Here is a 13,748-nt window from a genome sequence, read left to right on the forward strand (position 1 = left end):
ATGAGAGCCACAGTAGGGCACAGGGAGCATCAGTCAAGCACTGTTTGTGTTCTGTAGCCACTAGATCAGGCCTCTGTGCAGAAATAATCACTCTAGATTAAGGAAGGGGCCTTTTTCGTATTTGGTGGTTCTCTGTGACATTTGCAAACATTTTTTTGGCACAGGATGGCATTTGCAAACAGTTTTGGCATAGTGTATTTGTGTAATCCATTATCAGAAATACACAAGCTAAGCTCTCAAACATGAGTTTATGATGTTTGCTACAGATCTGAAATGTCAATGTCTCAGTTCAGCTGCCCTTGAGAAATCCGTTAGAAGGAGAGAAGGGGGCAGTAAGTGCTGAAAATACACTGCTCTTTAAATCAGTGTGTGTGTAAATATACTCCCCGATGTAAATTTTTCATAATTACTGAAATGGCATGTTTAAAAAAAATATTTGCTCATGAAGCAACATGACTTCAAAGTTTTTCTCTTCATATAAGTGATTGATTTGGAGTATTGCAAGACAAACTGCTCTGTATTGCTTATTTCACTGGGAATAAAACCAAAGATTAAGTTTAATTACTTTTCCACAGTGGAAAATACTTTGAGGAGTAAAAGGAGCTTTGCTGAGAGGTGGATATATAAGCTTTATGCCTTTCTCCTAGCATATAAAATATTTAAAGGAATACTCATGGAAATGTGGTTTAGAAAAATCTGTCTATATATCTTATACTGTAGTCTTCCAGTGCTTTTTCATACTTTTTTCTGTGCAACACTGACAGTAATGGGTAAATGGATGCATCTATTCAAATACATGAAGCAAATAATCTTCATAAGGGAGGTATCTTTGTGCTTGTGCATGTACTTGGCTTTAATCCAGACCATAACAAGTTTGTTTATGCCTAACTGCACAGTTTTTCAAAAGGAGGTGGGTTATTTCTTTTCCTCATTTGAACTGGTATTGAAAAATATTTCAGCAGCCATCAGTTTCTCGTGTGAAAACAGCATGAATTAGCTACAGGCCATCACTGAAATTCAAAACATCCTACAGAAGCTTTGTTCCTTGGTTTTGTTAATCTGCCAGCTATAAACATAGTCCATTCAATTTTGTTGTATTTCAGTTGCTATTTTTGTGATGTATTTTTAACGTTTGGCACTTCTCTGGTGATAGCAGAATCCGTGAACAGTTAGCTGAAGGATTCTAGAATAACTTGGTGTAATTGTAGGCACTCATCTATTAATTACAAAAACTGGATGCGTGTGGACTTCCCTGCCGTATCACGTCACGTCCCTAGCGAAGGAGTGAAGGAAGTGATCGTTGCTGTTTTTAGGAGGGTTCTTTAGACTGCTTCAGAGGTCATCAAATAGATTCTCTTTAGGTAAAATTAGGCCAAATGTCAGTTTGGAAATGCAGAATGACCTTAACTGTTGAGGTTTATGCAGCAACAACAGAAGCAGCTTCATTGCCTAGTTGTGGCCCACGTGCAGCTCGCAGAGGTTGCACACATCTCCTCCCCACGCCTCCTCCAGCTGCTGCCCCGCTGTGGCCCTCCCCCGGGGAGAACTTTGCACGTTTACATCGGACGGACTGTAACGCTAGGCTGTCCTTGTTCATGATGGGGGACTCAGAATAGCTGTACATTTTCTAAAGCAGCTCTGCTTTGTAGTGAAACAGGCTTCTTCAGTTTACTTTTGCGAAAATAACGCAATTTTGGAAAGAAATTAGAGGAAGGATTTGTACGGGCATGGCTGATGCCACCGTCTCCAAGAGCAGACCAGAGTGATTTTGCTTCAGATCTTCACATATTAATTACACAGTCCCCCTGAGTTTGATTATACAACAGTATGAAGGTTTATTTTTAGATTAAGATTTTAAGTGTAACACAATTACACTGAAGAGTTAAGTAAAATGCATCATATGTAGCAAGAAGGAGAACCACTAATATGTGGGTCTGCAGGGACTGCTGTCCACTGTGAAAAGTGTTAAATCTGTGCCTTGTAAACAGCTTGCATAGAATTGCTTCATTTTACAACAGCAAAATGAGCCAAAGAGCCTGTTTCTTACTATTTTGTATCTTACTTTATGTCTGAAATCTTGTTCCTGAAATCTTATTCTAACCTTTAAGAACTTATATATTAATTATTTATAAGAGACTTAATTTCTTAGTCTTAACACAGTTTCTGAGTAAATCATAAATGTACTGACCAGCTTGGAATGTCTGGCTCCTCTAAAAGTATTTCAGTAGAAGACTCCTGCATATTAAAAGAGATAAATCCCGAAGCAGTAGCTATTGAGAATAGCTAGGTATGACCAAAGGGAATTAAAACGGGCCTGGTTTGTATTGTCAGGCAGACTGAATATTTTACCATATTTTTACAGTTAGCACTACAGCTGAGACAAATGCATCTAAATCCTGAAGACTTCAACAAAATCCAGCAACCAGCTTTTCTAAGCACAGGGCAGCTCTATGTGTAAGATTAAGAATGCTTTGTGTCTAACTGTAGAGGTGTTGTTACTGCAGTCAAGTTGATGTGCATCACCTCTGCATCTCTGTAGGGCATAGACAGTCTTCATATTGCATTAGCATAGGCCTTTGCTTTTCAGACCTGTACAGTAACGTTGCAAGGACGAACTGTAGGTACATGTTGTATATGGTGACTTCTAAGACTTTTTTTCCTGCTGCTTTCAAAGCAGAACTATCCTAACAATGATAAAATCCTGCATCATCTTCTTGCCTTCTGGTACTGTCTGCATTCACATGTCATATTGACTTCTGCATACAGATGCTTCAGTGCTCCAATGCTAAACCAGAGAAGTTTTACACCTCAGCAGCTTTTTCAGTTATCATTTAATTCAAAATTTATTCAGATTCACAAAATATGCTATTTCAAGGTTGCCTAGTCTTCCTAAAGAAGAAGGCTTCCTAAAGCCTTCACCAAAATCCTCATGTAGCCAAAAGCCACAAAACTCAAAGAGACAAGGGGGGAGGAACTCTGGGGAGTTCATAGGTAAAGGATGAAAGTGCCTTTCTAGTGATCCCACAACTTCCTTTCCACAAATTCCCCTTTATGGGATAAAACTCAGCTGAGCTAAAGAAGCAGATACTTTGGGACACCATTTACAGGTTTCTTTACGTAGCTGAGAATTGGGACCATTCAGCAGCTCCCAAGCTGCCCCTGCTGAGTTGCCTGGCATTCAGCTCCAGGACTGGACTTGCTCTTAAGTGGCTGGCAGCACTGTGAGAGTCACAGCTGATCACCGCTGTCTCGAATGCATGTTTTCTTTAATATTCTGGCAAGGAGTAGCCTTACTGCAAACTTCATTTGTTTTTATTTAGAACTCATTGGCAAAGTTGTATCTGGATTAGAGAGGGACCAAGATGATATGCTTTATAAAGATTCTGAACTTGATCGTTCCTAGAGAACTGACTCCAAATTTCAGGAGCTTGTGGCCAGCAATGTACTGTACATTTAACTCCTACTGGCACTGGTAGCAAATTTTGCTCCCTGTTACAAGTAAGTGCATTATTTGCAGTAATTTGAAAAAAGATAAGCCTATATTTATCATTGCTGTTCTTTCTTGCAAAGAAAATAGTTGAAATCTGACTAACCAGAAAATGTGATTTTTGTTGCCAGTGACTGTGTGATCTTTTTGCTGGCCAGCCTGATGCTTGTTTAGCTTCTGTCTAATCCATCAAGACTGTTCCATCCCAAGCTGGCTGCCTTAGTCATTTACTGGGCAATGTCATACCTTCTTTGATTAGCTTCCCTTTCTGGGTTGGATTAAATGTAAACATTAGTCCTCGTCTGCATTACCAAGAGCAATGCCAGCATTTCCTTTGTTATCCTGTTGGCAGCACTCAATTCTGTTCTTCATTTACATGTTTTCCCACCTTCATTGCTTTTGTGTATTTAGAGAGCACAGGTTTAATTCCACCATGCCAAGGCTCAGCTCACTCTCTGTGGTTGTTTCCAGGTGCAGGTGCACTGTTTACTATGGGCTGTCCAACTCAATGTGATTTTTGATTTGGTTTTTTTTTTGTATAGGGGAACAAAATAATAGGCTAAAATTGAAACAGTCTAAAAGTTCCCAAACTTTGAGATTGAGACCTATGTTTTTGAGGTTTTAGGTTGTAGGTCACTGTCAGTATCAAGCTTATGGTTGGAGTGCAGCAGGGTGCCGTTAGTATTTAAAATGAAACACTAGAAAGAGTCATTGCTATAAAGCACTGTGCTTCACTTCTATTAGTGCTAACATTTTTTCAGAAAAGTGTTATGATTCAGTAGGGTCCTACAAGCAGTATTTGATTTTTTAATTTTTCACTTTCATAGCTATTACAGTTAATGACATCCATTCAGATCTGGATCTGCCCCTGAGAATGGTCATGTCAGCTCTCTTCTGCCTTGTTGCATATGTTAATACCATGCTGTAATCTTAATGAGAAATGAAGATACTTGAGAGAAGCAGCTGATGCCTCTTAACTTGATGGAGCAATTAAAACTCAAGCACTTGCTTGGAAGATCAAAACAACATGTTTTGATGGCAAGTTTTCTTTATCATTCTATTTGCTTTTATGGTAATTTTAAAAGAAGGGGTTTGTTCTTAAAAATAAAATGATAATGGCAATTGTTTGTACAGGTTGTTTTTATTTTATAACGGGCAGTTTACTTTTAATTTGTAAAAGTCAAAGCAAAGATATCTAAGTTGCATTATTCCCATGGAGACTGCTTAAACTATATTGAAAAGTGCAAATGCTAATGCTCATGGGCAGATATTCTTGCCTGGCTGAATTTGAAGCAAAGAAGAGTCAAGGAGCATGGAGGGGACAAAGCCTCTCAATAGGGAAGCAGCAGCCAGACAGTTACACCAGGGCCATTACCCCAGCTCAGAACTAAAGCACCAACAGCTGTTTGCTCCCTGAGCAAGTGGAAATGTAGGTGGCAGATGTCCAGAATAGGAGACTGGTAGCTATGCAGTATTACCCACAAAGCTACATCCTGCAGAGCTGAAAGTCAGACGTGGTTAAGTAAGGCAGGAATACACAGCAACGTTTTAGCTGAGATTGGACTAACCAAGCACGTTAGTGAGCTCCTGTCAGGTCACTGATAGGGATGAACACGGAGGAATGTTTTAAGCCTTCAGGTTTTTCTTCTCTGTGATATTGGCAAAATTAGGTGATTTTTTTTTTTCCCCTCTGCTTGGCATGAAAGGAGATTGACTTTTTGCATTTTTTTTTGTTGTGTGTGTAAACTAAAGGTGGGTAGCTCATGAGTGTTAATATAGAACTTCTTTGTCTGGCTCCTCATGCGCTGGTGTCTGAGAACGTGCTTTCTGCACACTCCTGTTATTACTTCCAATGCCAATCGTATTGATTATGGGCTATTTAAATTTGATAATTAAAGTTGTCTCCATTTCATGTCATTTTTGCATGCAAACATCTTGTGAATATGGAGGAGGAAGTGCCTGGCTAGTCACTGTAATGCACTTCTCTCTCAGCACATTGAAATTGCTACTTGTCAAACAAGAGTTTTACTCCTTCTACTTTCACATATATGAAGTGTTGTGAATGCACCTCTTCTGATTTTCATTACCTCAATAATTTCAATAAAAATGTATTTTAGATCTGTCTCTGCTTTCATTAAAGATGATAATTACAGGACCAGCAGGAAAAAATAAATCCAGGTAATCACTGAGCCCTATTCTTCTGAAAGCAAATCCTACATTTTATTATTATATAAACAACTTTGGAACACGTTCTGCTTCTGAACCATTTGTTCATTAAATTGCCTGTCACTAAGAAGTGGTAGATTTTACTGCTGACACAAATTCAGCTAACCCCCAACAGAGCAGAATGCTGGTGAGTTCTAGATGGAAATAGATGGAATAGCCAGGGTTACTGCCTTTCAGCTAATGGTTGAAATACACAAAACCATTATATCAATTGTAAGTAAATAATATATTATAGTGAATTGATGTGTGTTCAGTGGTTTCTGGCTTTCTAGTTAGTTGTGAAGAGGTTATGTGCGTGAGTACTGTATTTATGTGTTACGTTGTTCTGGCTGGGGCACCACAAAATGGAAAGTAATCGTTCCCGAGTGCAAGTGTCATTATGTGTTAGAAAACCAAGGAACGAGACTCCAGGTATTGCTCAGATGTAAACTAATAAGTCATTTTTAGGGGGTTCTGAGTGTTTCCCGAATGAAAAAAGTGTAAGGCATCCAAAAGTGATCATAGGCATAATTCATTTTGTAGGTTATAATTAACGGATACTAAACACTTACTGTACAGGAACCATCTTGTTATGCCAACTTCAAAGTAAAGTTAGTGGTAGAAAAAAAATGTGATCATTGAATCATGTACAGTGTCATAGTTTTGAGAAAAATTTTAATACCAATGCAGATTATGTTTATTAAGAAAGTTTTCATGCTGGTAAGGAACTGATTTGTAGCATGAGAACATCTGAGTTAGGATCATTCAAATTATAACAAATGGAAGCATGAGTATGTGTTTGTAATTATTTCACAGCAAGAAGAAATTGAATACGTCATTAGGAATACTGTGTTCTGCTGTAGAAATTGTATATGGAAGTAAGAGGAACCATATATTAATCAAACAGTTGGTCAGAATATCATAATTAATGCTTTTAATTTCTTGATCAACTCAGATCTTGAATAGGAAATTATATTTTCTTGATAGGAAATGATTATTCAGTATTTAACCAGATAACTTTGGTCTAATAGCATCTTTGGGATTTTCAATGTCAAAGTGTAGTATAAGAGGGATTCTCTTACCCATATTTTTCTTTCTCTTCTGTGAATAGCAATTTAAACATCACAACTCAGTCATTTATATTAACTGATTGAGATCACTGTTTCTCATTAATAATTATATTTAATTTCTACAAAATTGGGAGTGATGGCAGGAAAGTGAATCATTATTTTTGCACTTCAGCAACTGGAAGCAAGGGTTTTACCCAGTTCACTGCAAAGCAGGAATTACTAGGATATATGAAGTGATCTGCTGAAATCAGAGTCTTGGTGAATAATGCCACTAAAGACGTGGTTTAGCTGGTTTTAACTGGTAGAAGGAGGTTCTGAGGTATCTTGTATTGGCAAGTCAGAATTTGTTCTCATTTGTCTAACAAGGATCTCAATATATTATTGGCATTGTTTAATCCTGCCTTTTTGAGGAGGCTGTCTGCCTGGATCCCATTTACCACATTAAATATTTGGGTTAGAATCAGAAATAAGATTAATTTCATGATAAAAATATTAGCACAAAAAAAATGGCAAAAGAGTCACGAATTTTATTTGCCCACTAATGCCTTTCTCCATGAGAGCTGAAGCAACACTAGAATCATGAATGTCTTCAGAGATGCATTTCTGTGTCAGATAGCTATAGACACACGAAGCACCTGATCCTGAGCTTTGCCAAACTCCCAAGATGTGCTAATTACTTATGTTCTCCAGTCTCTGGCCTGTACAAAAGTATTTCCAATTACAGACATATTATACTGTTTTTATAAGAAACTTCTCTAATTTTATCCTGAAGAGTAGAGCGTGAGAAGGTAAATGTGTGTTCATGTGAATGTTCAGAACATCAGCCAAGAGAATACTGCAGTTCCATATGCTACGTATGTAAAGAAAACCATATAAAATGCAGTTTACACTTTGATAGGCAGAGAGCAATAAATGAAAGGGATGAATAAATATAAGCTGATTAAAAAGACCGGTTATTTTGAGCTATTTTCTAGAGATGCACCTCAGGCAGAACTTGACACTAAGACAAAATCAATGTAAACTGAATTGGTGCCCAAACAAGTGCTGGGCCGATCAATCGGGAATGCTTCTGGTGGGAAGGAGGAATTGACTGCCTCAGCAGGTTGCTTTTTTCTTCAGAATGGGACAAGGTGACAATGTAGAAAAGAACTTGAGCCGTTAGTACTTGGATATTCCTCTACTGAACAGGGAATGCCTGGCAAGTGTCTGGCTGCCTGCCAGACTCAGCCTAGAAAATGAAACCCTGTGAAGACTTCATTGGCTAAGAAGGTAATAGAATGGAAAGAATGTTTTATTAAAACTGAACGGGGGTAATTCGGATGTAGGCTGGAGGAGTAAGTGCTTACCACAGGGACTTGGGGTAGCTGTTCTGGAAGAGTTACTGTAGAATACCTACTCCCTGACTTAGATTTACGTATTTTAGATTTGTATTTTAAACAGACTAAAACTATCAACTGTAGGCGCTTCCTTCGTCCTCAATGCCAAACAGAGTGGCAAACCCAGATTCAGAACAAGTGTCCTAATTTCGTCTTCGTGTGCATTTGCCAGAAGTACTGAGGGTCATTTTAAGATCTTCATGCCTCTCCACAAGAGTTCATGGAATATCTGACCTGTCAAACTGTCAATACATTTTAAAAAGTGTCTTGTTTAGCGCCAGAGACTCTGTAAGTATCATTTGACCTTGAGGCCAAAACTAAACTGTTAAATCTAGTAATAGGAGACAGAAGAGATGGGGATTAATCTTTTCTTCCTACTTGACTGCTATATATTTTGGAGGTAGTTGGTCACTTTTTTCTTGAATTAGTAGTTGAACTTTGTGGGTATTATTTGAAAGTCAGCATTTTAATCATAGAGTCAGAAGCTAAAGCTGACACAGACAAGAGAGACGACAAGTTTTCTTGTCAGGTTTTGGAGGAGACAGGTTGGAAAGGGGCTTAAAATGCATACTTCTAGATGTGTGACTTTTTAATACTCTAAACTTTTTCCACTGTACAACATCTGTTTACATGGCAGTTGATCAAATCACTTTCATCTCCAGTGTCCTTTTGCATGCTGGTTGCATGAAGAGCTAATTTCTCAGATATAAATTGGTGTCTGTAAACCTACATAATGACTTGTCTTAGAATTTGAATTGTCATTACAAAAATTAGCTAAGACATTTAAGACAAATTACCTCTAATTTGGTTATTAGATATATCTTGTTCTGGAGTAGCATAATTGAAATTAGCAGAATTACTTGCAATTTTTGTCCTTCATTCGCAGACATTGGTGTTAGTGTAATTATCCTAGGATGATCTGACTACCTCAGCCATGCCTAGTAGGGCAGACTTATATTAATTCACATCTCTTCATTTCAGGAGAATTAATCCTTGTACCTTTTACACTTTTTTCTTTGGCATTTTTCCTCCAGAAAGGAGACGTGGCTTCCCATTGGGCTGACACTAATGTCATTTTTGGACATGCCAGCAGGAGGAGCTTGCGTATTAAAATATGCTTTCGATAAAGCAATCACCAAATTAGAGTAATTGCACATAACACGGTGCTTTCTTCTGAAATGTAAACGACCATGCACCTATCCATAAAATAGCTCTCTGCCTGATACAAGCAGAAATACTGCCAGCAGTGGCCATCATGCTGGTAAAATAACTTATTTTAGACTGAGAAAAGCCCAGTGAGGGGAAAATTTATTTTTATCCCTTTGTATATTTGCTATTTAGATGCTTTTATATTTACATGTTCTGAAAGGTAAGTAAAATCACAACCCTCTGAAGCCAGTATCCCATGCTGTATTTTACAAGCATTACAGTAGCAACACTGCATTGCTGCAATTTTATAAATAGTATAAAAATAATGATTAATAATATTCATGTTACTAAAAGAAATCCATGCTAATAAGCACAGCTGAAATTGGATTCACATGATCAGAATTCTCTACAGCAACTTGGATAGCAATGCTGAGTTTCAAAATAAGAAATCGTAGGACCAGGGTTGGAAGTCTAATTATCATGGGCTACCAAGAATTAATAATGTATGCTAAATTAAATTTTTGGAGTTTTTATTTTAGTGACAAGAAAAATAAGGGATTAAAGATCTAACTTGTTCCTTTTGTTATTAAAGAAGGGAAGGATGTATACCACAGGTTATGCAATTTTTTTCATGTAAAGGACTTCCTAGTTACCGAGAAAGACTAAATACTGTAATAGGAGTGCAGTGAACCTTAATTTAGAAAAATCCTTTATTATTTTAACTAGGGTTCTTTAGACCATTCTGCTCAGAAATCTAGACAAGTAAAATACACTGCCATTAAAAAAAAATATTTTCTGTTAATGTTTAGCACCTGAATTGGACACGTTTTTTTCTGTTCTGTTGTTTTATTATCTTAGTAGCAAGTAACAGCCAATGTGCTCATTGTAGTTACAAAGCTCATGGCTACTGGTGATGCAGATGCCCCATCTTGCAGAAGGGCTCTGCATTCTCCAAATGAATTTTCCACTCGGTCCCAGAACTTGTTAAAGGCTTTTACTTTGCTACGATCTCTCCTGTGTGGCTGCTCAAAATGCTCAAGTGGAGCCTGAGTGTGCCTATGGCTTTTGCAGGGCTGTCTGACCTATCAGGAAGGTCACTGCAGGAGAAAGGAAACTACGTAAATTCAGCTATTGTTTTAAAATAGGTCTGTGTTAGTTTAATGTGGCAAGAACTGCAGATGAGCAGTTCCTCCCTGATGGACTTGTTAACTTGCTCTGAAGATAGGCATTATAAGTTCTTTGGTTTTTTTTTTAAGCTTATGAGAATAAGTTTGGATTTGTACACTGTGATTTTATTGCCTCGCTGAGTTGCAAAATGCAAAATTTAGTTTTATTTAATTGATCTGTATGTGAACAGTATAATTAAAAACCATGTGGAGTCCTCTAAAAGAACGGCAAAAGTACAATGCTATCCCTTTATACTGTAGTGTTCCAAGGAGTCTATAGCCTCTGAATATCACTTAGGTAAGCTGGAATTTCTGTTACTGCTTGTTTTTGAACTTTAATGTACTTCTTGGAGTCTTTTCCAAAAGGCTCATTCATGTAAGACTGTAGTCTGTTGTGGGTCAGAAGAGACTGAAGAATTCCCAACAGGGATGCATTAATAATGTACTTCATCATGTAATGATACATCCATCCATAATTAGAGGATTGTTAAGTGGAGCATCATCCAAGCTCTTGTCTAATTTGCTTGCACTTTTATCATTTCAGAATGCTTTTCCCACCCTTTCTGAACTGCAACTTGTAGAGATATGCTTTTATTCTGTAATTTGCAGTCTTCCATGAAGTATTGGAAGTTCTACTAGTTCTCATTTTTGAAAGGGCCGGTTTGGTAATTCACACTTGAGACACCAGTAGAAGGAATGCAGTTCTGTGTAGCTGAAGATGTGTGCTGTACTCCGCAGTCATGTGCCAGGCTCTCATAACATCTGCTTTTTTCATGTTTGGAGTGAACTGCAGAATAAGTTACATATAGTACAAACTAGCTACTTCTATCTTTATTTCTTGTCTTCCTAGTGATATTCCACCTTCTGAAGAACCAGTAAGCAAAAGCAATCACTCAAGAGTGACTACACGCTTCCCCAAGCTGTCTCGCAGCCATCAAAGAGAGCCACGAAGCCTGGAACCTCAGAGTGGTGATCTTTGACCCTTTTTTGGAACTGTGAGCACCGGCACCACGTGCTTTAAGGTGTTCTGTGATTCTTTCCTAGCCTGTGTTTGTAATTTAAGCTCCTGAAGAGACGACAGCGGCATCAACTGAAATCCTGAAAGGAGTCTCTCATTGCGGTGGGTCATATCCGCCTTCCTGCTTTGGAAGGCAGTCATCCCTTTCACAGAAGAGCAGGAGGACTGTTCCTGGGGGCTCACCAAACTGATAGGCATTTTCTTTGTTTTGCAAAGCGGCGTTGCACATATTCTCCTTCGTTATTCTGAAGTTCTGTTACTGTAAATTCCTTGTTTGTATTGTGTTTCTTTCTACATGTACATTCTTCTGTTCCAGAGAGATGTATCAAAGCATTTTTTTTGTCTTAGAAGAAAAGCTAAAATTATTATATCACTACTTAAGGTCAGAAAGATGTGCTTTAAAGAACCTCACTAATTTATTACCTTTTGTAAATAGTAAGACTGAGGGTTTTTTTATTGTAAACCTCTGACACACACAAAATGAAAAGGGAAAAACATTACAGGTGGAAAAATAGCTTTTGTACATTTCTAGGTAGATATTCTCAATAGCTTTCATTTGAGGGAAGTAATTCCTTAAAGTCAGGGAATGTAACAATTTTTTATTGAAATTTCAGTCTTGCTGTAAGACTGGGGAAAAATACTGATCTCTGAAAAAACAACCACAAGAATACGCAAAATTAGCATGGTGCAAAAAGCATTTTTGAGTCTTGAGTTCTATTTTGTTATTAATTTGTTGCCGATGTTACAGAACAGTCCATCATTAGCAGGGCAGTGTGGAATTCCTACTCTGATTTTGTAAAGCATTTCACATAGTGATACTTTAAAATTGCCTGTAATGAAAGTGCCTGTTACCCATCACCTCATATTGAAAAGTAATCTGTAATGGTACTACTGTAAGAGTGACTAAAAAGAATTGACAAGAATTATTACAAGTGATGGGAGTCCTGACATGGATTAACTGGAATCCAGTTCAGTATCCATTAGCTGTGCTGCCGTAGGCAGTTAATTATATGTTAGCTATCTTCTTCTCTTCATTAAGGTTAAGCAGTGTATATTCAAATTTTCTATCAATTGTATTCTGGTTTTCCTTTGTGTAAGAACATCTTTCTTCTTAGAAGTTTTTTTTGGATAATGTTACTTAAATTGATGTATCTTGTCATTTGATTATCCATTCATTATATTAAATTCTCACGTCAGTAGATATTGAAATCTAATATTACCCTGCAGAAAAAAACAAGCTGCTGATGAATAACAGATATTTTACCTCAGTACTTTACTAAAGTTCAAGAAAATTGGAACTTCTGTTCTGCAAATCTGTGACCATCGTGTGTTGTTTAGTCAGGTAGGTGGTCCAGTCATTTCCAGTAGCACTTCTTGAGTGAGTTAGGTGTCTGTTACACACAGTGAGTAGCATCAGTGGGCTGGTGCCTGAGCATGAGCCCCAAGTGCTGGATTCCTGCTATTGAAATATGTAGCTTATAGATTTGCACTGAATAGCAAAATGTGGCAAAGTGGAGTGGGATTCACTCTTCAGGTCAGAAATTTCACTAGATTAAATACCAGAAAGTAAAATTATGTCACAAAAATGAAACTGTTTTTCAGTCAATGAGATCTCATTTATAAAATAAATAGATAAATAAAAAATCCAAAGGGCCAGCCTGGGAGCTAGCTGCTTTGTTTTTATTAAAATAAGTTGAATTTTCGTAAACCATAGAGGAACATTTATTTAAGAGGAAAGGCAAGTGAGTAGTTTGTCAGTTAATGCGTCTCTCAACTCTTCAGTTTGATGCACTGCTGATTATTTAGTTTGGTTTTGTTGGGAAGAAAAGTAGCTATAGTAATAGTCCCACTTTGAAACAATTTTAAATTCATATTTCAGAAAGTGGAGTCTTGGTTTGTAGAAATATGAGACTCATCTATTAACACTGAGTTGCAAGTAAATCTGAAAGAAAACAGTGTGGAAACCTTGGTGATGTATCTGTCACATGAAGTTGTATTCATTTTCAAGATATAATTCACAAATTAAAGTACTCTTTATGTTACAAGTGGTAAGAAACCTCATTCAGTGCAGACTACATCTAAAATTTTATTTCAGTTGTAAAGAAGGATTTTTTTTAACCTCTGTGGTTCTTAAAATTCTTTCATTCCTGAATAAGTTGGTTCTTGCAATTTTTAGTGTATGTATGTAGATCACATAAAAATACTAAACTAGTTTACTGTGTACAAATTGTTCTTTGTTAACTTTAGCTGAATCATGTATCAAGTCTTAAGATTACA

General features: G+C 37.3%; 1 protein-coding gene across 1 annotated transcript in view; it reads left to right on the plus strand.

Moving 5' to 3' along the window:
- Positions 1-11,433, plus strand: part of SNX29 (sorting nexin 29) — a gene marked incomplete at its 5' end in the record, with an annotated part of 113,785 nt that extends 102,352 nt beyond the window's left edge. The window contains one exon of the mRNA XM_008938282.1: positions 11,304-11,433. Within this exon, the coding sequence (XP_008936530.1) occupies positions 11,304-11,433 (130 nt within the window). The remainder of the gene's footprint in view (positions 1-11,303) is intronic.
- Between the last annotated feature and the right edge of the window lie 2,315 nt (positions 11,434-13,748).

The sequence above is a fragment of the Merops nubicus genome, unplaced genomic scaffold (genome assembly GCF_000691845.1).
Source record: "Merops nubicus isolate BGI_N331 unplaced genomic scaffold, ASM69184v1 scaffold8424, whole genome shotgun sequence".
In the NCBI taxonomy this organism is placed as follows: domain Eukaryota; kingdom Metazoa; phylum Chordata; class Aves; order Coraciiformes; family Meropidae; genus Merops; species Merops nubicus.